General features: G+C 40.7%; 1 protein-coding gene across 2 annotated transcripts in view; it reads right to left on the bottom strand.

The window, feature by feature from the left end:
• Positions 1–9,131: 9,131 nt before the first annotated feature.
• GUCA1C (guanylate cyclase activator 1C) overlaps positions 9,132–24,107 on the bottom strand; it is a 31,763-nt gene continuing 16,787 nt past the window's right edge. Inside the window, exons 2-4 of one of the 2 annotated variants that reach the window (XM_058555528.1) lie at positions 21,108–21,257; positions 16,673–16,760; positions 9,132–9,301 (exon numbers count right to left, since the gene is read on the bottom strand). In XM_058555528.1, the coding sequence (XP_058411511.1) occupies positions 9,132–9,301; positions 16,673–16,760; positions 21,108–21,257 (408 nt within the window). Of the gene's footprint in view, positions 9,302–16,632; positions 16,761–21,107; positions 21,258–24,107 lie in introns of both variants that reach the window. The other variant, XM_058555529.1, reaches the window with a different exon arrangement.

The raw sequence follows: 24,107 nt of genomic DNA on the forward strand, positions 1-24,107 counted from the left end.
TAGTACACTCAGCCAGCTGTAGGCAAGTGCTGAAGTCTTACAGGGTCACATCAGCGATGGAGATAGTCCTGACCACTTACAGATTAAAATCCTGAAGAGGAAAGAATTTCCACAGTGTTTTTAGAACAACTTTAAATTTGTTTTATATTCCAGACAATGCTTAAAATTTGAATAGATTCTGCAAGCTTTTGTTTCTACAATATTTAATAAAGGTGTTTTGCCTTACTTTGTCATCCTCTTAGCTCCCTAAAGGCCAAGTGGTTGAAGGCTACTACAGGTGGTGGGAAAGGAGGCCCAGTACTTGTGTCACTTCATGACATGTTCTATGCCATAACTTTCTCGTCTGTCCAGCTTTCCTTCCTTTCTTCTGAAAACAGAACTCCTCCCTACTGTGGGGAAGCTAGTCTTAAGATTCAGGTGAGGCTGACGATGGTTGCCCCCACTGCCTGCCCCTCAATATACACCAGGTCAGGGAGGGTGTGTGTATGTGATCAGGGCTAGCCGAGGCCTCCATCCTCCTGGCCACAGTGACTGATGCAGGAATGACCCGAGCAGGACAATCAGTCTTCCCTCAGATACGATATATGGGTGCTTGGGGGGAGACGGGAGAGGGAAAGAGAGAGGGGAAGGGGGCTCTCTTCCTTTGGAGCGGAGAATTGTAAGAATATTTTAGGTTAGATTCATTCGTGGCCATCTATCCCAGCCTCAGGGAACGTACAGGCCAATGTACAGAGACAAGCAGAGATGAGAGATCCAGGGAGCTGCTGACATCCTTGGATCCCCTGTATCCAGTTGTCTCAATGTGTGTTACACGAGTGAGTGGACTCCCTTTTCTACTTAAGCTATTTTGAACTAGGTTTCTGCTGTTAGCTACTGCATTGGGATTAATTCTCATCCTTCACTCCTAAGCTCCTAAACTAAACAGAATCATCAATTTACTCTAAACTGTGACACACACATCTGCTAAAATGTGACTTAGTTTAGAAAACTGGAAGGGCGAGCCTTATTTTCCATACCAGATTAAAATTTTATCAGAAAGGAATACTCCAAGTGGAAAAATAAGCTGTGCACCCACCAGACCAGACAGTAAATCTGGAGGGATCCAAGCTGTGATCAAGTCCAGCTTTATCCAACACCCAGGACCTGGGAGAGGAGCTCAGGGAGCATGAACAGAGGAAGATACACACAGTGGTTGTTACAGCCCGAATCTTTCACTGTTAATTCTCTCCAATCTGCCCTATAAATTCAATGTAATTCTAATGGAAAATTCCAGCAGTGAGTTTGTGGAAACTGACAAGCTGACTTTACATTTTATTTGGAAACGCCAAGAGTCAAGAATAGCTGAGACAATTGCAAAGAAGAAGAAAGCAGATTCCAGATATCAAGACTTATAACATGATAGTAATTAAGAGAGTTTGGAATTGACACAGGGTTAGACAAATAGAGCGACGGAACAGAACCAAGCATCCATTCTTTTTTTTAAGCTTTGTGAACTAATTTTAGACTGACAGAAAAGTTGCAAAAATAGTACAAAGAATTTTATTATATCTATTATCCTACTTCCCCTAATGTTACCATCCCATAATCGATTTTTAAAAGAAACTTTAAATTTGACATGTGAAATTATTTCTAAGTTTTGTTTAATTTGTGGTGGGTTTTTTTCCTATTACCTGTGACCTTGAAAACTTTTCTTTGTGTTTGTTAATCAGTAATTAGTTATATTTGCTCCTTTGCGAATTTTCTACCCTGATAAATTCCCCATCTTTGGAGTGTTTTCTTGTAAATTTGCTGAACTTTCACATTTTAAATGTGTTAGTTCTTTGTCACAATTTTACAAATGAATTCAGTTTATTATTTGTCTTTTAATTTTTGATCCAATAGTTTAAAAAATCTATTTAGTATTTAAAAATCTATTTATTTTTTGAGGACCATTTTGCTCTCAATGGTGGCACATCATTCTATTCTTTGAGAATATATTTTGAATTCTGGAAAGAGCTATAAACCATTCGAAGTCAAGTTAAGTAACCTGAGCACAGATAGAAATATCATTTTGGTAAGAAAACGGACAAACCAAAAAACAAAACCATCTGGCAGCTGTGATGATAATATGATGATAACGTTACGATTTTCTTATGTGATCAAAAAACTGCTTAAAAGCCAATTTCAAAAGAATTTTTTTTTTTTTTTTTGTGAGGAGATCAGCCCTGAGCTAACATCCGCCAATCCTCCTCTTTTTTTGCTGAGGAAGACCGGCTCTGGGCTAACATCGGTGCCTATCTTCCTCCACTTTATATGGGACGCCGCCACAGCATGGCTTACCAAGCAGTACTTCGGTGCGCGCCCGGGATCCGAACCAGCGAATCCCGGGCCGCCGCAGCGGAGCGCGCGCACTTAACCGCTTGCGCCACCGGGCCGGCCCCCAAAAGCATTTTTTAAATGGCAGCATCAGTTGGATTATATGAGCTCCCACAGAAACTAATTTGAAGGATAATAGAAAATATTATTTCCACATTATGACTTTCGTGACATAACGAAGGAACACATGGAGTGGAAGAAAGACTCTGGAAAGAGAATAAGAAGAGCTGTTAAGTCCATCACTATTAAGATGTATAATCACGGGCAAGTTTTGTAAGTCCTCTGTTCATTCAACAAATATTTGTCGAGTGCTTGCTGTGTGCCAGGCTCTGTCTGAAGTGCGGGAGATCTGTTAATAAACCCAAACCAAAAATCTTGGCCTTGTGGAATTTGTGTTCTAATGGGGAGAGGCAAAGAATAAACAAATAAGCAATGACATAGTAGGTTAGAAGAAAACCAGTTCTATGGAATAAATTTACACAGAGAAGGGGCATTGGGAGTGTGGTGGTGGAGGGAAAAGACATTTGCAATTGTAAATAGGTGGTCAGGGAAGACTTCGCTGAGAAGGCGACAACTGAGGAAAAGCTTGAAGGAGGTGGGAGAAGCAGCTACGCTGGTATCTGGGGAGAAGCATCGCAGGCAGAGAGCTCAGCGGGAAGAAAGTCCTTGAGGATGGCTGGTGCCTGGGGTGTTGTAGAAAGAGGAAAGTGGCCACTGTGGTTGAAGCAGGGTGAATAGGGGGAAGGAGCAGCAGATGAGGAGAGAAAGGTGAGGGAGAGGAGCGGGACAGATAGTAAAGGCCTGAGGCCATCCACAAACTTTGGCTTTTATCTTGAGTGAGAATAGAAGCCACTAGAGCGTTTGGAATGCCATGATCTGCCTTATGCTTTAGTTGGCTCGCTCTGCTGCTCTCCTGAGAGTAGACTGTGGAGGGACAAGGCTGGAGGCAGGGAGACCAGTTGAGGGGTTGCTGTAACAATCCGGGTGAGAGATAAGGGCAGAGGGAGCAGGTAGTAGTGTGGGAGGTGGTGACTTGGTAGAGAGAGGAGTCAAGTTCTGGAAATACTTTTGCTTCATAATCTCATATATATTGATCTAAATAATTTATATTAAATGATGATCATAATATCTAAATTATCTTAATGAATTGCTATTAGTTTTAATATCATATTTCCTAAAATGCTCATTAAAAGTATAGGATGTTACAGAAATATGGAGTTACAATCAGAAAGAATGAACATATGTGCTGGAGTGGAGACAAAGTATGCACTCTAATTATAAGACTTTTGCCTGAAAATGGATGAGGGCTCTTTCTCATTTTAAGAACATGGGGAAAATCTTAAAAGTCTGTATAACTGAGAGTTTGAGGGCCCATTCTCTGTTGGCATTTTAAAGGTTTTGCCCATCCAGAGATAATAGTGTATAGATGATTGTATTCTCAGACCTCATTAGAAGGGCCAATTAATGTGTCTTGAGAACCAAGAGATTAAAGTGTCTGGGGCGAGTATATAGCCTTCCTCTAGGCCAGCTTGGGAACTATTCCTAAGAAGTACCCTTAGCTCCAAGTATCTGAGGCCTTGAAAATTCTAAAAGTTAGAGGAACAAACATGTACTAAGCATGTAATATGCCAAGTACTCTGCTAGGAGCTTACATATGTTATCTCATGTCATCTTCACAACAACTCCATGAGGTATTTTTAATCTCACTTTATGGGTGTGGAAACTCAGACTTACTGAGGTAAAATGATTTATCCAGGGTATATAGTTAGTGAGGGATGGAGGCAGGATTTAAATTAGTCTGCACGCATGCAAGTCTGTGACGTTTTTGCTCTATCTTACAAATGAAGTGTGGAGAACACCATGGCTCCAAGGTACTTAAAAGGTCAATGCTAGGGATAGAGCATGGATGGAGTCTGGTCTTTTCCAAGATGGCCATGGGGTTGGGTCTCTCGTAGAGGCGATGTGAGCCGTGGTTTTCACACCTGGCCATGCATTAGAATCAGCAGGGGTATCAGGGATATAAAAACTTTTATTTTAAAAAAGACTTTCAGGTGACTTCTGGGTCGGCGGCCTATCACTGGCTTGCCATTCCATATGTGACAGAGAGCAACTCAGAATGAGGGGTAGGGACAAAAAGTAACAACTAGAGACATAGAGCCCCTAGGAAGCAACCTGAAACCCATTGGGCACAAGAGTCTAAAAAAATCTGGGCTTCATGCAATTTATGTCAAATACAAACAATTTTTCTTAAATTTTGTTTCTAAGCAACAAATCTTTTTGAGGTGCTAAGGTGTCATTCCGTGCATTGTGAAGGTCTACTGGAATCATAGAAAATTAGAGGTGGAAGGGACCTCAGAGATTGGTCCCCTCCCTTGAGAGCTGAAGAGACCAAGACTCAGAGGGGTAAGTGGCTTGTCAAAGGTCGTGAGAGTCCAGATGTGGGTGGTAGCCCAGCGCTCTTTCCACCGAGCAATTCTGCCTACTTGAGTAGTTTTCTCAATGTTGTCAGTCATCCTACCAATAAAACTCAATATTCCCTGGGTTTGATTTGAACGCTCAATTTTGCCTCCCTACAGCTGTCCCTAGGAACAAACTCTGAGTATTGAAAAAGCTATTTCCTGTCCACACAGTTTTAATGATTTAGATTTCTTCAGCAAGCATAAGACACTAGCTTGGTTTTAAATGTCAGGACTTTTCTGTATTTCATTTTCATTTTTAAAGGTTATTTTAATATAAATGGGGGGAGGGGGGTGAGCAAGCGGGCTGTCTCCGACACACATATAGTTTCTTTAGTGCACTAGCCCTTCTTTTAGGCCTCTTCATTTGCCTCTCAGTCATATATTTAATTTTAAACAAACCATGTTTTTGCATTTATTTCTCCATTACACTTATGCCAACATATTTTGGCAAGAAAAATGAAGGAAATATTTGCCCCACCTAAACCATTCTCCTGACCCCAAAGCCTACTCTTCTGTTTTAAACAGCAGTTCTGTGTCAATAGACACGTCTCCAGGTGGAATATGCTCTGTGCCAGAAAGAGCAGATGGCCAGCACCACTGACTTGAGAAGGAAGAGAAATAACATTAGAGCTCATTCTTGTCCTGGACCAGCTGCTACTCATCTGTTTTCCCTTTTTACTTCCTTTCTTTCTTGATATTTTGGGCCAAAGAAACAGGTCATCTCCTTCCTGGTGCCCCTTCAACTATAGAGAGAGATGTGAGAAATATGATTTTAGTCTTTTTTTTTAGGGATGGGGTCATTTTTATAAAGTAAAAATTATTAGACACTTTAATGTCCTCCTTTTCATCCATCTCTCTTTTTAAGATAGTGTCTTTCCTTCAAAGCATCAAGGAATTACAGGAAAAAAGAGGAAAATATGTTGGAAGAGCTAGGTTCTCATTAAATGGTTATGATTCTGGTTGGGCTCCTGCCCTTTGGTAAATGGGAGTGACAGTCTGAGAAATTCATTAAAGTTGTTGAGGTTCTTCAGACACCAGGCCCTACTTGTCCCGGGATCCCTTACTTGAAATTTCACTGAAAAACCATTAGGGGGAAAACACATGGAATTCCAATTAAATACAATAAAACTGCAAAATCAAAACAGCATCACTGGGCAGTAGGTTCTGCCTAAAGCTTATCATGTGAAGGAGCAAGAAATTTACTTTAAAATATCTAGTTGGTTAAAGGTTAACATGGCTTAACAGGGCTGTGAGGACTGTTAGGATTAGGACTATTCCATTGGACTCAGCATCACGATGCTAAGTTGCAGAGGAAAGCATGGAGAAGAACAGGATTTTGGGGAGATATGACCTTAACAGATGGAGACTTGAGGGGAAGAATATAGTTCTGTTTTTCCAGCCTCTTTTTTTTTCTATCCTACCTAACCATGAAAGAACGTAAATTCTTTTGTACCTGAATTTCATCTCCTTCTTAGGACCACCCTCAGCAAAACTATGAAGTAGATATTTATGACTTGTTTTCTTAGGACAAACAACTAGCATCTTCACATTCTCCGTACTCACCAACTCATTTCCTAAGAAGCTGACAGGGGTATGCTATGTGGGCCTACCTGCCCTTCTTACAGATAAGAACAAGCTGTTCTTTGGAAGGGGAAGGGAGTAGCTCTTTCACCTCTCCCCTATGAGCCGGGGGTCAACTTGGGAGGAGGTAGGTCTGGCGTGAGCAATGGGTACAGCACATGGAGCAGAGCTTAGAAATCTAAGAGGCAGCATCTAGGGAAAAACTGACACCAAATCTGGGTCAACTACACAAACCAGTCATGATTCCAAATGGGCTGACGGGTGGAGGAGGATCCAGGTAAGAGGCGACTTTTGAAGCATGAGGAAGTCAGACGAGAACTACGGGGTTCAAAGCATAAAGAGGGAGGTGGGGCCTGGGATAAAGCAGAGCTTGGATGCTCTTACTATGGGACTTATGGGTGGTGAGGTGTCCTCAAGGTGTCTACTGGGCTCACCCCACCTTTCCCATCTGTGCTGGTAATTAAGCCATAAACTCTCAGCTCTCAAATCGTTCTTCCATATTCTGCTCTGTGATGCTGGGCTGGGGTCCTACTGACTACACTGCTTCTTTCCCAGCTGTTTCCCTGTTAGGCTCAGCCCATCAGGGGTGTTGGAAGGAAACTACCAGGAAGTACTTGGGGGAAATGATGCCACTTCTTTGAGTCTCAGCTACCAGATAGAGTGGGGATAACCCACATCACTGGGCTATTAGGATTAAACAAGCCCACAGCACAATTCTAGAGTAAGCACTCAGTGCATGTGGGCAAAGGAGGAGGTGGGTTCCCCATCCTAAACAGGATTCCTCTTTCAGTTGGTCAGGGCTCAGCAACAGTCGGGATCATTCAGGGAAACAGAAGCCACACTAGATATTTTAGCAGAGGGAATTTAATATAAGGAATTAGTTAAAAAGACATTGGAGGACTGAAAAAGGAAAGGGAGGACACTGAGTACACAGAAATGGCAGGGAGCAGCTACTAACCTAGGCTGGGGGAAGAAAGGGAAGAGGTTGGGATGATTAGAACATAAAGTTTGCAAGGGGGAGCCGGGCGCCTGTTTTCTGTGGAGAGGACGCTGGGTGTCTCAGAGGAATGTGGGTAAAAAAATGAAACCAGGGCCAGCCCCGGGGCTTAGCGGTTAAGTGCTCGTGCTCCGCTGCTGGCGGCCCAGGTTCGATCCTGGGCGCACACCGACGCACCGCTTCTCCGGCCATGCTGAGGCCGCGTCCCACATACAGCAACTAGAAGGATGTGCAGCTATGACATACAACTATCTACTGGGGCTTTGGGGGAAAAAATAAATAAAAAAATTATAAAAAAAAAAAAATGAAACCAATTGCCACTGCCAGGATGGGGCTGTTGCTGGGGCAAGACTGTGATGATATCTTCTTTTTCACTTCTACTGCTAGGAAGCTCAGAGTCCAATGAGTAGCCCACCTTTGGCACATGAGTGGAACTTTGTGACATTACGACTGCAATGATTTTTCTCATCTTACTTTATGTCTGATAATTTTATTTCAACATATTTTATCTTATATTGTGTACTTCTTTGTAAATCTCCTCAATACCTTTTGGAAAACCCCAGAATATTTCTACCTTTATCTATATCTTCATCTATACTTTCATCTATAACTTCTTTACCTCCATTTATACCCTATTTCTATTGCTATTTATGCCTCATTTATACCTCTAGCTATACCTTTATCCACAGCTGTAACTATGAGGGAGACAGGTCAGTCCAACTCTGTCTTTGTAATTTCAGTTGTGTTTTTAACCCCAATTTGCATATGAAAGCATAATTAGGAAGCTTTTAACACAAAGACAACTCCATCTGCTCTTCAACCTCCACTGTGTTTCCATGAGAAAGCCTTGCATTGACAGATGTACTAATGGGCCTGTAATACAGCACCCCAAACTTAAAAAGTTCTAACCCATCAAGAAATCTCATTCATCATTTCATTTTTTGGAAAGGATATAAAAAATGAAATGTCAGAGCTATAATGTCAGGACCGTTTAAAATGTCAAGTGCTTGTTGTTGCATAGCCTGGCTGTCTGCTGTTCTGATCAAACCTCCAACTGGCATAATAATTACACATGATGCATCACATTTTCATGCACAACTGGACCCACATTTATGACAAATCAGATGGAAACATTCTCATTGCCCAGCCAGAAATTTTCTTCTCTTACTACATAACTTAAGACTTTTCCTTCAGAGCAGAACATTATTACTAACTCAAGACAGCATTCAGGGTAAGGAATAAAAAAGAAGGGCAGAAAAAAAGTTTCTTGATAGAAACAGAACACAGTCATTTATAATACACAGTTGCAACGAGAGCCAAGAGGCAGCAAACATATTTGCTGAATGAATGTTTAATCCAAGAAGAATGCTAAACTGAGCAGACACTGCCAGATAATCCAGTTCTATTTCAGGATGCAGATTAATTTAGGTGTGCAAGGAAACATACATGGGAGCCCTATTTTGAACTGATACAGAGACAATCCTTCAGTTTAATCATCATTTTCTAATCTGCAGAGAGAGGACTAATGCATAAACAGAAGAGCAACACTTCTGTCTCGGATCTTTATGGATGCATCTGTGGGACTTAAGTGATGTATTCATAAGTTGATACCAATTACAATAAAACTCTGAAATCAATAGCATGTACATGGGGAAAATTTCATTTCTTCTCAACTGAAAGTTTTGCGTCCACTGAAAGCTGGGAAAGGCATTCCCACAGCCACATCATTTTCGCCTTCCCTAGACCCGCCTTCTCCGACGGTTTGGAGGAAGCCTCCCTCCTGTGTCCAGCTGCTTCCCATTACAGATGACTTTCAGTACACTGGAAAAGTCGAAGCTCTTGGAAACAATCTCCAGAAGATCCTGATCGTTTTCTGTGCCACTGATAAATTCTTTTAAAGACAATTCTCCTAGAAAATAATAAATGAATAATTAACAAGAAGCTTTGTCCATACCACTCGCCAGCATATACAATATATTCACTGATATTTTTATTGGTATTCTTCTTTTGATATCCTTTCACCTCAACCAGACTCTAAATTCTTTGATTGTCCTTATATAGGAAAGCATTCAAAGGAAGGGTTGCCAGTGAAAATAAATATGATGGATACAATCTGTTTTTATTTTGAGTTGAGAACATCAGGTAATGCACCTGTGTTCACTACACAGGTTTACTATTTGACCTTTAACCTTGAAGATATGACCAAGTCATAGGAGCATGAAGATTTCAGATTTCTAAGATCAGGAGGAAATGTCTGTTTGCAAGACTGCTTTCAACATTCTTTTCTCTGAGGAAATAATTCTAGGGACTATCTACACCTGTGAGGAAGGTTAAACATTTATTCATTCCACATATAATTATTGGTATTAGCTCTCCTCTCCTTTTCTGATTTTGGTTCCTAATTTTATCTCCTTGACTTAAGCTTTTGGCCTGCACTAGCCAGTCCAGTGCTATAAAACTATCACCTTATACCCACGTGTACTGGCTGCCATGTTTTTCCACGACCCTCATCCCACAAGATAACCTTCAACATCTTTGGGTGAAAGTGTTGGGGTGGGCTTCTCTGTTGACTTAAATCATTTGGATTGTAATTATGGGTGTATTCCAGTTGAGGGGTACAGATGCAGTTCCTGAACTCAAAGAGATTGTACCTAGTAGGGTTTGTGGCTGGGTGGAGGGTCAGCCCCACACAAGTACATTCAGTAACTAGAGAATGTGCACCTGCTGCTGGCAGAGAGTCAGCAGGAACGGAAATCACGTGTTATACCGTACCTGAACCTTTAGTGGATAACGACAAACATGTAAAACACCACGATAGTGATTCAAATATAAATAAGCCTGAATCATCACATTTTCATAAGATATGCTTTTATTTTCAATGGCAAAACACTAAAATACAGGTTTTAGAGGGAAATCTAATCTTTGTTCCTGTTTCCTTATGCCAGAGAAGTCTATGGAAAACCCCAGCTAGCAGCAGGTGGGAATAGAGCCCCCTATGTATCCTAGGGAAAGTGCAACCTGGAATAAACCAAAATGAAGGAGAGAAAACTGAAAATAAGGAGGAGTGGCAAGTGCGGGGGTGGGGAGGGTCATATGGGGGCAGCGGGGGGAGGCAGGGGGACCACAGGTAACAAAAGAACTATCCTTTGCAAAAAGAAATCTCAGCTGCTAAATCCCCAGCCCAAAAGACTTCAAATTTCTAGGGGCTCAGCATGACTGCAGTGGAGATGGAGGAGGGGAGATAGGGGGGTGGGGAAGGAGACGGGGGAGGGAGATGGGGAGCTGAAGTCTGTTTTGAGTGCTCAGTTACGACGGTGTGTTATCACTGCTGACAGGGAAAGAGGCTGTTTCTCAAGGCACTGGGGTAGAGTGGCCGTGGGGGTGGAAAACCAACGCAGGTTACTGATGTGGAAAAGAGAGAGAAGATGGAATCCTTTTGTTTTTTTTTTGAAATTTTTTTGAGATATAATTGACATATAATATTGTATTAGTTTAAGGTGTGCAACATAATGATTTGATATATGTCTATATTGTGAAATGAGTTTAGTTAACTCAATAAGTTTAGTTAACATCCATCACCTCACATAGTTACAAGTTCCTTCCTTGTGATGAGAACTTTTAAGATCTACTCTCTTAGCAACTTTTTAAAAGATGGAATTCTTCACTGCTGTTTTTTCACTTTCTTCAAAACACCTGTCAACTCTGTATATCTTTTTTTTCACATTACCTAACCACTCACCATAGAAAATTCTCTCCTTTTCAAATTAAGCCAATTTCTACCTCTAGCAACTTATAACATTTACTATTTCTATCTAAAGTACTTATTTTGAAATTTTCCTCCCTCTTTTCCCTCTAGCACTTAGCATTCATTCATTTATTCATCAGACATTTATTGAGCCCTAACTACAATTGTCCTTTCCTCTACTGCACGGCTACCACCTGTGCAGCCGACTACAGTGTCGTGAATGTGGGAGGTGCTCAGAAAATGATGTTGATGGATCTCTTTCCTTTATCTGATGTTCTTAAACATTGCTTCCTAATCCTCTTTAATTCGCCTGTGGATTTATGTTCCCCAAAATTAAAAGGATGATTTCTAGGTCTCCTTAGAAATGATCGTCTATGCAGGTCCAGAAGCTTTCCATCAAAAAATCTACCAGCAAAGAGCCAAAGCCGGTAAGAGATGATTGAGCTGGAGATCACAAGACTCTGAAGGACCTGAAGTTTTATTATTTTGTTTTATGTTTAGAGACACACTTCAAATTTGGTAGGGCATAATTCAGGAATTGCACAATTTTATTTTTATGTGTTGAAATACACATATGCACAGAATTTATATCTACATTGCTCAGGGCTGTTTGTTGTGTCCGCGGACGTGTTCTCCACTCCTGGGGACTGTGAAGGTCAGTGTTACAGGTGCTCCTCCATCTCACTACCAATTTCAGCAGTTTCACTGGTGACAGGACAGCTACCTATGAATATTTTCTTTAGTCCTGCTTTTGCAGTCTGATTATCCTGTCGATAGTCCTGGATCATGTACTTCTTCCCATTAACGTCTTAAGTACCTTTTATAACAAAACAAAAGTCACCCCCCCTCCAAAAAAAAAGCCAAAATTTATGGTGTATACCCATGGTAGCATTTTTGTTCTAAAGAAGTCAGCGTAGTTTTTTTTTTGGTGAGGAAACTCAGCCCTGAGCTAGCATCCATGCCAATCCTCCTCTTTTTGCTGAGGAAGACTGGCCCTGGGCTAACATCCGTGCCCATCTTCCTCTACTTTACATGGGACGCCACCACAGCATGGCCTGACAGACAAGCGGTACGTTGGTGCGCCCGGGGTCTGAGCCATGGGCCGCCACAGCAGAGCGCACGCACTTAACGGCTACACTACCGGGCCGGCCCCTAGCCTAGTTTTAAAAGAAATAAGCCTGTGTAAAGAAAAATTTTTTTTAATTCTTTTCAATTAGAACTTCATGAAAAATTGTGCTGGGGCTGGGAAATTACCAAAGATGGGAAGGGGGAGACTCAGGAGACGAGAACGACTACGTCTTCAAGGAAGGATGGTGGTGAAGGTGCTCACGACACCAGTTCTGTATTCGTTAGCAAGGTGGCAGCAGAGGCATTTAGCAGCATCTTACAGCAGAGTTTCACGGGCAGCAGTTTCTCCTCTTATCTGAAGAAACTCCATTCCCTCTGATCTCCTGGTAGGTCCCAGTTTCCCAGTTTGATTCACCGTGACCCTCGTGGCTTTCCACAATGTTCTCCTCTAAAACACTGGTCTTTCTTGTTAGTCGCTCAATAAAATCTCTTCCTTTATGTTCTGTCCCTGTCCTCTTTTACTGAAAATATCTGTTCAATAATCACCCTCTTTCATTTCCTCTTTGGCCTCCTTCTGTCTCTTTTCACTTTCACGGTTTATTATTATGAGCCACTTAAGTCTCCGTGTCCCTGCGCTATTTGGCGCTATGTTAAACTTGCCTGGACCCTTTCTGCGCTTGAGGCTATGAACAGCACCTATGAATCTGCCTAAATCGTGCAGGGAATGACTCCTTAGAGGCACACGGTAGAACGCGGATTGCTACTCTTCCCGTAGGAAAGGCTGTAGAATTCCATGCTTAATCGTTTATCCTGACTGGTCCTGCTGTCCTCTCTATTTGCATCCTTCAATAATATTGCATGTTCAGCTTCAATTTTCTGTCTTTGTGATTCTCTTCAAGCTTTCCCTCCTGGGTGGTTTTATTCGTAATATAAAAATAAAACTAACTTGTTGAATTGTAACAACAATACATGCTCATGGTAAAAAATTCACACATTAGAGAAAGGTGTAATGAAAAAAAAAAGAACCCCCTTTAACCTCTCTCCGGCCCCCCAGTTCCGCTTTCCATTGGTAATTAATTCCTGCCAATAAATCCACGTTTATATTTTATGAAGTTTGCAATGCATATGCCTATATATATTAATTTCCAAAAGAGTCTCCTAGATGCCTTTCTTCCTACATATAGCATTGCATATTGTGCTTGTTTCTTCTTTATTTCCTCCTTTGCTTTTCATATGACATCTTATCAGAGACTCATTCATTTTACAACTATTTATAGAGCATGTGCCAGGAAGTGTGAGCACAGGAAATACTAAAGGACATAAAACAGAAATAGTTCTCGCCCTCATGGAGCTTATAGCTCTGCATCTTTTTATTTTCCCAGCATTAATCTTACACGTCTCTTTTGACTAATCTTCTAACTTGCTAACTACCATGATAATTACGTATAGAATACTTCATAGCTGTTGTATACTTTTCTGTCCCAACGGATTTGATATTGGTCATTCTTTTGCAAACAATTTGCAGTCAAATAGGATTTTCATGTATGTTCCTGAAGTTTTTTTGGTTGTCTCTTGCACTGTGATCTTCATCTTTAGTTTCAATATTTGTTGGATCATCAGGTACCAATGGTGTGCTTGCTTTTATTTTGAGAAATCAAAAACAATATATGTTAGCACGTAGTCAACACTGTTCTGGTACACTTGATGGAACATCTCTATTTCTACCAACACTGATATTTAATGATGATAAACAATTTAAAAATCAGATTTGAGGTATATATACTTAGGCTTGTATAAATGTGAACAGACATCCTCCTCTGTGGTGCTAACTTCCCTTTATGTGAGTGAAGCACTTTATTCTTCTCTGTCAAATACTGGCAAGATCTTTTCACCCTTCTGCAAATATCAACCTTCTATGTCTTCATTACCTTCTCCTCCTTGTCTTCTGGTGCACTGGGCTGTCTCTGTCCAATGGTACAATTTTTTTGTTGTTGTTTTTTGCTTTTTTGTGAGGAAGATTAGCCCTGAGCTAACATCCATGCCGATCCTCCTCTACTTTTATGTGGGACGCCGCCACAGCATGGCCTGACAAGCAGTGTGTTGGTGTGTGCCCAGGATCTGAAGCTGGGCCGCCAGCAGTGGAGCGCCAGCACCTACCTGCCACGCCACAGGGCGGGCCCCCAATGATACGATTTTAGCATCTTTTTCTTGATACATGGAATGACCTAGCTGTCTCTTGAGATAATATAACAGCCTCCAATAATTTACATATAAAAGCAAATTCCATCATTTTTAGCTCTGTTTATGCATTTGCCAAGAAACAGTGGTTCAGTGATATTCCAAAGTGCAACTACTTTATTTGATATCTTCACTTTCTGAAAGTCGATGATATTTTTTTTCTTAAAATACAAGTTTTTATAACAGAGGAAATGATTTGTGTAGTTAGTTCTCTAAGCTATTCCAGAAACCATAATGCATGCTCCCTCTTCTGACGTATTCTTCCAGGTCAAAGAGCCCGTTTCCCTAACTGCAGGCAACCTCCCTAAGCGAAGCACACCTTCACTCTTCCAGATTCGCATCCTTTTCCATCCCAGATATTTCTATTTCTAGGCCACTTCCAACCACATTCCCCATTTTATTGGTTTCTTATACTTTGTTCTTGAGGAAACTGCTTGGATAGCAAACAAAGAGCCCTGCCTTATTTTCTTGTTTTCTGGAACACATTAACCGTTCCCTCAAACTAATAGAAACTGAGCCTCTTGTTAAGGATACCACAATCCTCAGACTGCTCCAAGGTGCGTCATTTTCTTCTATGTGCCCACTCCCAAGACTAAAAGCAGGATCCGTAGATATTTTCAAACATTCTTGACCTGCCCTTTTGCAATTCACTGTATATACTAAGTCTTAGACGTTCCTGATGTCCCATCTACTTCCAGAATACTCGTCCTTCGATCAATGATTTCAGCCCGAGCTGAAACGGTTTATCCTCTCTACTCCAATCCCTGCCATCCCGCAGCACCTCTAAGACTAAAAATTAAAACAAAACAGAAGAAAACCTACAGCATTTCTCCTGTTCGAGGGTCATCATTTTTGCTTGCATATTCTAAAGAGGGTTTATTGGCCTCAGAAGATCTTCCACTTCTCATTTCTCTGGTCCTTTTCTAGCTTCACTTAGCTTCTTTATCAGCCCCAGGTAGTCTGAATCTGTTCCTTGCAAGCTTTCACATGAGCTGACTCATTTTATTCTCAATCCGTATAGACTCAAATATGAGTGATTACATCAAATGGCTTTCATGGTAAACTTCTAAGGGAGCATCCTGACTTGAGATTGAAGTGAGGCAGATCTGGTACTGGGTCCTCAAGAGGAAGATTGATGCTATTGATACACTTCCAAGCTGTTTTTCTCAGAATTATACGCTTGCGCAGTTGTTTGGCTTGTCCGTAATGGTGATTTCATTGGAACTCCCTCCCGGCCTCCTCACCATCGCATCCTGCTGACTGAGCGGCCACATTTGACTATTGCAAGCTGCCCCACTCAACACGGGGCTGTACTGCCCTCTAGTGTCCACTAGAAGAAGTGACCTATGGCGGGCAGATTGATTCTGTGGCAAAAGCTACTTTGAATTGAAGACAACCACGGCTGGAATCCCAATGCCTCATATCCCTCTTTTTTCGTTTTTTAATCTCTTACTAACATCATATTTTCCACAATGCCAAACTTTCTGTTTTTTTCAGGGACTATTCCTAGATATGCTGCCTCAATCTCAAGTCAATAAGCCCACCTACCAGTTTACTGAGATCAAAGCCATTTGGTATAAGCCCTCTCCCTTCTCTTGGAATGTCTGTGTCTCCCCTTTTCATGCCTGCCTCTGAAGAAGTGCCTTCTCTGAGCTAAAGAGGAGCCCCAATTTTAGGGTAGAAAAAGCAGATGAAGAAATGAGCAGAAAGAGTAGAAATGTAGTAAAGCTAGAAAGAGCAGAAATGGAGGCAAGCACAGGCAACTCTTTCCAGAAACGTCTAGTGAAAGGGAAGGAAAAAAATCTGATAGGAGAAGATGGCATAATTGAAGGAATGATTTTGACAGTAGGGAAAACTTAAGTTTATTCCTAAGTTGATGAGAAACCTCCAGTAGAAAGGAATTAATTACTAGAACATATCTCCAGAGCAAACAGCAGAGGGTCCTTCATCTCATATTCTGCCAGTTTTCTTTTCTTATGTCTCCCTTCACTCTTCTTCATAGCTCCCAAAGTGTCAAGCGTCATGCATTGAATGTAAATCAGTCAATAAATATTTACTCAATTGAGTTGCACCAACTGGAGAACATTGGACTGCTCAAATTATAAAGCCCAAATGATTTCACAGCTAGGGCTCTCTTGAAAGGTTCATGCTTTTGTCTAAATGGCACTCCCTCCACTACCTCCATCTACTTTGTAAGAAAAGCGAGCCCGAGGAAAGCAGCCTCCTTACCGTCATTGTTTACATCGATCTTATGAAACACCAAGTTGGTGAATTCTTCGGGACTCAGGGTTTGCTGGCCATTGAGGGCTTGGACAGCCTGCAGAGAGAAATTAAATCAGAAAGTTCAACTTCGCTGGAAGCAAATACATTTTGTGACATTTCTACCCCAATGTGACAGAATTTGGGGATGTGTTCATGTCAGTTTTACTATCCAACCTGTTCTAGTTGTTAAAAATAAATAAAAAGATTGCATATCAGTTTTGGGTAATGAGGTTTGGACATCAAATTAACAGAATACAGTCTGAAGTTTTATTTTATACAGCACAAAGGGATCCATTCAACATATCAGGTCACAGAAGATGCAAAGAGCTCACTGGAGAAAAACTGCAGTGGTCGCTGTCACAAATGTTTTGGATTCAGGAAACAGTGTTCTCAATTTCAGACGAATTATCTTCCATCTTATGGTTGAACATGAAATGATGTTTTGTGAGCATCTAAGGCTTCTTCTGGCTCTGCCACTGGCACCTCTGGTCCTTTGTGCCCTTTTGTAGAATGATCAACTGGGAAGCCAGATATACACGCCTTAGAAGGATCCCGAATCTCTCTCACACTTTGCCAGCACCTTTTCATCATAAAAGTTCTCAGGGAACCCAGAGAAAGTGATATTTCCAGCTTTCCTAGAGGGAAGATTTAACAACCCTCTCCCTTGCCCCCACCAGGTGATTAAATTTAATGACCCATATTTAAGGTAGAAATTCATAATAAAATGAAAGAGAGAAAGAGAGAGGGGGAATGAGTCATCTGGGATTTTGAACATAACTATCTCGATTGAACACGAAAGGATCTTCGGAAAACCTGCTGGCAACATATTTCCATCAGAGGGCATGGTCTTAAATATGACTATCTCTTTGGCTGCTTCCCAAGCATCGCTAGTACCAAATCCAGGATTATTCATAATAAACAGTGGTAAAGCACCACTCTTGGCCTCAGCAAGCCGAGATCTCTCAGTTAAATATAGGGTAATAGCTATATTAGAATACTAGATCATTAGTCTAATACCGTTAGACTAATGGTTATATACATGTAGCATCCTATTAGATGAAAGTTTTTAGGGTTTCTCAGTGTTTTAGTAGAGGCCCCAAAGCCTAGAAAATTTGGACTGGCATCCAGTATTCCTACATCCCGCAGTGATACTAGACCACATATATAAGTCATAATAAAAGATCATGAAATTTCTCAGATTTGTCCATCACCCATCTCCTGGCATTATAAGTGAGCATGAAGGACTGATCGGAGGCCTGAGGGGATATATTTGGAGGAAGTCCTCACTGTACCTATATTTTCCCTCTTCCTCTTACAGGAGAAGCATGGTGGGGGTGGGCAAGGAGGTGTGGTCTGTTTCCTTCTTTCCTTCCGCATTTAGCATATCTGCTCTTTCTCTTGCATTTTGCCAAGCCCTTCTCTGACCATTCTCCGAGAAGGAGCAGGAGGAGGGAGAGAGAGGGGAGCAGGAGAGCTCTGACCTGGCAGGTCACAATTATCTAGTTCCAGAGCTCTCTGGATGGCAGATGTTTGAAGTCCACTCTTTCTCTGAGACGCCCCCGCCCCCTCTGCCCCTCTTCTGCCCCTTTCCCTCCGCCGCTTTCATTACCGAGACTCGCTCTCCTGCAATTCCCGAGACAGAATCATGCATTTTGATTCCAGCTGATCCTTTGGGGCTCCTGCTACAGGCTCCAGATCTGGGTTTCTCAACATCTGCACAATCGACATTTTAGACTAGAGAATTCTTTCTTGTTCAAGATTGTTCTGTGCACTATCGAATGTTTAGCAGCATCCCTGGTCTCTAACCAATAGAGAACAGTAACACCACACCCTCCCCCACTCCCCAGTGGACAATCAAAATGTCTCCAGGCATTGCCAAATGTCCCCTGGGGGAGGGGGAGTGCAAAATCGCTCCTGGTTGAGAACCACTTTCCAGATCTCCCAACCTCCAGCTTTCCTCTTCTGAGATTCCCTTGCCCCTCCAGGTGGCTCAGCTGGACAACATCCAAGATAATTCTATACCAGCTTCCTCTCACAGCAGGCCACATCTGATCCATGGAAAACACCCTGGCATCCTTTGTTCCAGCAAATTCTAGGAATGCAGAGACTTCCTGAACTTCATCTCTCTACTTTGCTGCCATGCTCTGCTTCTTTAGATTTCTCAAGTGTGACTCAAACACTGGAACGTGGTGTTCTCCCATTTGCAGAGTGCATCCACATCTCAATGGTCTCCTCGAATCCCCAGGCTACTGACTTGAGGGCTCTTACCCGTGAAATCCTCTCCAATAATCCTTCCCCAAAACCCTCCTCTTGACCATTTTATATCTTGAAGTGAGATTAAAATGTAGCTACTTCCTTTGTAAATTCTGCCTGTATTCATTGTCGTGCGTCTTTCAGATCTCTCCATGCCCGGGCTGAACTCCATTTTAACATCCTGTTATCGTGTGTTGAGAGAACTTATACATTGTGTATTAGTCCTTACCTTGCTGTTTTTTTCACTGGCCGTTATATAGGAAGTATGTTCACAGAGCACTAATTTTTTAATAAGTACATATTCCATTGTGTTCATTTATTTAAACATTTCCCTTTTTTATTTTTACTATTTTAAGCAATTCTGTGATTGTAAATCATAGAACTTTTATCTTTGATGACATTAATGATTGTTTTTCCTAATGAAAAGTAATGTTGACTCTAAAATGAAGATAAACTTTTGCCTCTTGCTGCAGATTACCGATTTCCAGGAAACTGATGTCTGCTGATAACCCCTCCATGGTGGGTAAGAGTGTCTTATTGTTTTTAATCTTTATTAATTCAACTGGAGACAAATAGTATCCAATTATTAAATGAATTTCTGCTCTGTGCTTTTATTATTTCAGTTTCCCTTCTTTCTTTTTGTTCTCTTTCTAAACACCTTAAGGAAAAACTCTATTAGCTGCTTAATATTTCTCTTTCCTTTACTCACTAATTTAAGCTATATATTTTATTGAATGACAATCTATATAAATTTTCCCATACGATTTAGACAAAATCAATTTTATCCTTTTGTTCTTCCTTATCCTTTTGAGACTCTGGTGAATCCTCTCCCTTCCCAGAAATGGATAACATACAGGGAAAATGTTGTCCTCAGTCTCAAGGGCTTTAAGGATTCCTGAAGGCCATAGAGCCAAAAACCCCGGGATAAGAACCCCTGCTCTGAATACTGCTTTGGAGGCATCCCCTAATATTTGTATGCTGTGTTACATATTAAATATTTTAAAAATAAGCATTAGTATATTTATTTAAGAGACTATTTGAAATTTACATGGGGTTGGGCACTCTATGTAGAATATTTTAGATTCCTAATTTTATGTTGCAACACATAAAATGTATACAGAATTTCTGAATTTTAATGCTTACAAAGTTCAGTTACAAAGTACATCTTAGTACTTGTTTCTGTGAATGGTCTTTGTGAGATTAAGGTTGTAGCAATATGAATATTATCATACCCTTGAATTCTTTCCATATGTGGCTAAATTGTAGCAATATGAATATTATCATACCCTTGAATTCTTTCCATATGTGGCTAACTCCACATTTGCTAAACAGCTTTAAATTTTAACAGCTTTGTCCATTTATTGAGAGGTTTAATTATAATTGTAGCTCTACCCATTTATTTTTTTCTTGCATTTTGGCTAGTATTTCTACTATGTATTATGTTTGTAACTCAGCTCCTTCATCTATAAAAGAAAGAATTTGGACCAGATCATTTCTAAGACAACTGATTCTAACTCTCTTTGATTCTACCACAAATTCAGTGCATTGCATTCGTAATGTTTATTTTACTACTTATCTTCATTTAGGTGCATTGTCCCATTTAATCACATTTTTACTCTGGGATCCATTTTATCTCAACCGTGATACCTATCCCACTCCATTGGCAGGGGGTGGGAGGAGATTTAGAACGGCACTCATTGAACTTTGGAGATGGAAATGATCTAAGATCCCTGAGCTATCCATTAGAACTACTTTAGTCCAGCTCCCAGAAAAATGAGTCACTGGGTACCTTCATTCTTACTCCACATCTCTTGGAATATAAACCATCTTGTATTTTAGCTGCTCCCTGCAAGACTGTCTGCACCAAGGCAGAGAAAAAGTTGCTTAAGAACATCATGTTTATTTCATTTTTCATCTCAATACTCTGCTAAATTTGTGAACTTCAGAGTGGACTGCATTGAGGAGAAAATGCTGATTTGCAGCTGCACACTCACTAACCAATAGGCTACTGCAACTTATATTCTTCAGCAATTCCAAGTGTGCATGCCGAGAATAGCCAACCACATAGGAGCTGTCACCAACCCCATAGGGAGGAAAACTGAATTAACTATATAATGTCCTGCAAAGGATACTTTACTACTTCACTTACCATGAAGATGTTCAGTAGTTCCTTTCTGTCAATAGAACCATTTCCATCAGCATCATACAGCTTAAAATACCATTTTAATTTTTGCTCCACTTTTCCTCGTACAACTAGATTTATAGCAGCAATAAACTCTAAAAAGTCAATAAATCCGTCCTATGGAAAGCAAGGTGGAAAGGGAAATAAATATTTAAGAACAATTGTTTTATATTTGAAAAGTCATCACTCATGAGCAGGACCTTGAGGACAATTTAATGCAACCCAGAAGGTTTCAGCATAGAATTTTCCCTGGTACTTCGTTAAAAAACAATACATGGGCAATATGTATAGAAACGAGTAACTTTAAATATATAAGTGCCTTTTTAGAGAAAATATCTACTTTTTATGCCCCTCAAAATGGTTCTGAAATGCCATGATAGAAGGCTGAGTCTTCACCACTGAGCACCTCATAGTGGTTGTCTTTTCCTGAATATCTTCAGGTTTTGTCCTCCACTCAGGAAGAAGACCAGGTACCAAATTTTTAATAGAAGTGAAACATATCAAGTAGCTAAATTCTGTACTCCTTTTTAGAGAACCCGGTTGATATTTTTGGACTGCTAAACTCCAGGATTGCTTTTAAGAACATCATTTTCAGTATGAATAAAAATTTATGAGCCTTTTTTTCTATAAATATTTTGTCATATTGGTCAATCTTAGAAGAGATTGTTTAAGAGTTACAAGCTTAGGTAGTTCCCTTCAACCTGTTTTAAATCGGTGAAATATTCTCAGCTGAAACAGAAACAGTCTGTGTCATTCTTAAGAATCATACACTTCAAACCTGGCTCAGCCAAATGCTCGACTATCTTAAGAGAGGTGGTCAGCTCTAGGGAGGTGTGTGACCCGCTCTCTGCTATTTTCCCATATGAGGTCAGATGCTGGTGGTAGCGCATCCAGCCCAAGAAAACATACTGTCAGCTGCATTCTCTTTGGAATATTTGGGATGTCAAGTTCTATTTACAAAGCAGGATGTGACATAAAGTACCTTTTCCCTTGGAAATAAAGGGCTTTAGACTTATTGATCTGTAAAGTGATATGTGTTTGCTTTGGGTCTCAAGCTTTTGTGTCTAGTTCTATCAGTTCTATAAGAAAATCACCAGTCTATGAGACCGTCTATGAGAGAGGGCTATGAGAAATCACCAGTAATTCTGGATCTGAAGCAAAGCTTATTTGACTGGTTAAGGGCTTTTTTTTTTTTTTAAAGACACCTACAGCATGTCAGATATTGGAAGCCAATGTGCTAATCACCATAGCATTGTCTTCAAAATGTTTTACACTTTTTAATTTTCTACACTGTGGCTATTTTATCATTATAGTCAAAAAAAAAAAATAATAAGAAGGGGCAGGCCTGGCTGTGCAAGAGGTTAAGTGCGCACGCTCTGCTGCAGCGGCTCGAGGTTCACCAGTTCGGATCCCAGGCGCACACCAACGCACTCCTTGGCAAGCCATGCTGTGGCGGCGTCCCATATAAAGTGGAGGAAGATGGGCACGGATGTTAGCCTGGGGCCAGTCTTCCCCAGCAAAAAAAGAGGAAGATTGGCAGATGTTAGCTCAGGGCTGATCTCCTCACAAAAAATAAATAAATAAATAATAAGAAGAAAATATTTAAAAATCATTTCACCACATTTAAGTATTAGATTTTTACACTTTACAACTCAAGCATCTTTACCTCATCAATAACTTTAATACTTCTTATAAGAGATAAGATTTCTAACAGATGGGAGTCGGACTGAATGGGTCTCCTAAAGGAAGTTTGCTCAAGTATACAAAACGCAAGTGGTCTTACCTTTTCTCCATCTGCTTTTCCTATGGCTTGCTACTACTTCACCTTATTAATCCCTAGCAGAGCTATGGCTGAGACAAGGGAAAAATGTTATTATAGAGCTGAAATTTACTTAAGATGACATCAATACATGTATATCTCCATTTCTCAAAAAATTAAAAATAGAAATACCATACGTTCCAGCTATTCCACTTTTGGGTATTTATCCAAAGAACACGAAAAAATTAATTTGAAAAGATGTATGTACCCCTATGTTCATCACAGCATTATTCACAATAGCCAAGACTTGGAAGCAACCTGAATGTCCATGAATAGATGAATGGATAAAGAAGATGTGGTATATATATACACAACGGAATACTACTCAGCCACAAAAAAGATGAAATCATGCCATTTGCGATAACATGGATGAAGCTTGAGGGTATTACGCTAAGCAAAATAAGTCAAATGGAGAAAGACAACTACCATATTAATTCACTCACATGTGGAAGATAAACAAACAAACACATAGATAAGGATAATAGATCAGCGGTTACCAGAGGGGGTGGGGGGAGGGTGAAAGAGGTAAAGGGGCACATGTGTGCTGTGACGGATACTAGACTTTTGGTGGTGAACATGATGCAGTCTACGCAGAAGGTGAAATATAGTGATGTACACCTGAAATTTATATAATGTTATAAACCAATATGACCTCAATAAAATAAATTTAAAAAAACAAAAATGAAGAAAGGAAAAAAAAAAGACATGTATCTCCAGATTCAGTGGGACATGACAATTATTTTTCAATAACAGGACTGGCAGATGCAGAGGATACAAGCTGGGTGGACAGCATCCAACCAGGAGTACATCCACTCCCAGGTCTTCCTCCTGTGTCTCTAGGGCTGACCAATCAGTACAGCTGTTCCTGTGTGGTTACTATGCATGTTCACCAGCAGGTCACAGAAGCACCCTCCCTGTACTGACTCAGCTGGCTTGTCATAAAGCTGATCCTCCAAAATTTCCATAAAAACCTTACATTTCATGATGGTTTGTTTCACTTTACGAGTCCCACTTCAGTGATCACAGTTTTCAGTGTCACCTGCATGATGAATGGCAACAGGCTAGACTGAGCAATGCTGCCTTTACAACACTTGGTATGTTATGATGAGGCACAGTGGGTGGGTGGCCCTAACACCTTCCAATCCAGG

The sequence above is a fragment of the Diceros bicornis genome, chromosome 15 (genome assembly GCF_020826845.1).
Source record: "Diceros bicornis minor isolate mBicDic1 chromosome 15, mDicBic1.mat.cur, whole genome shotgun sequence".
Classification (NCBI taxonomy): Eukaryota; Metazoa; Chordata; class Mammalia; order Perissodactyla; family Rhinocerotidae; genus Diceros; species Diceros bicornis.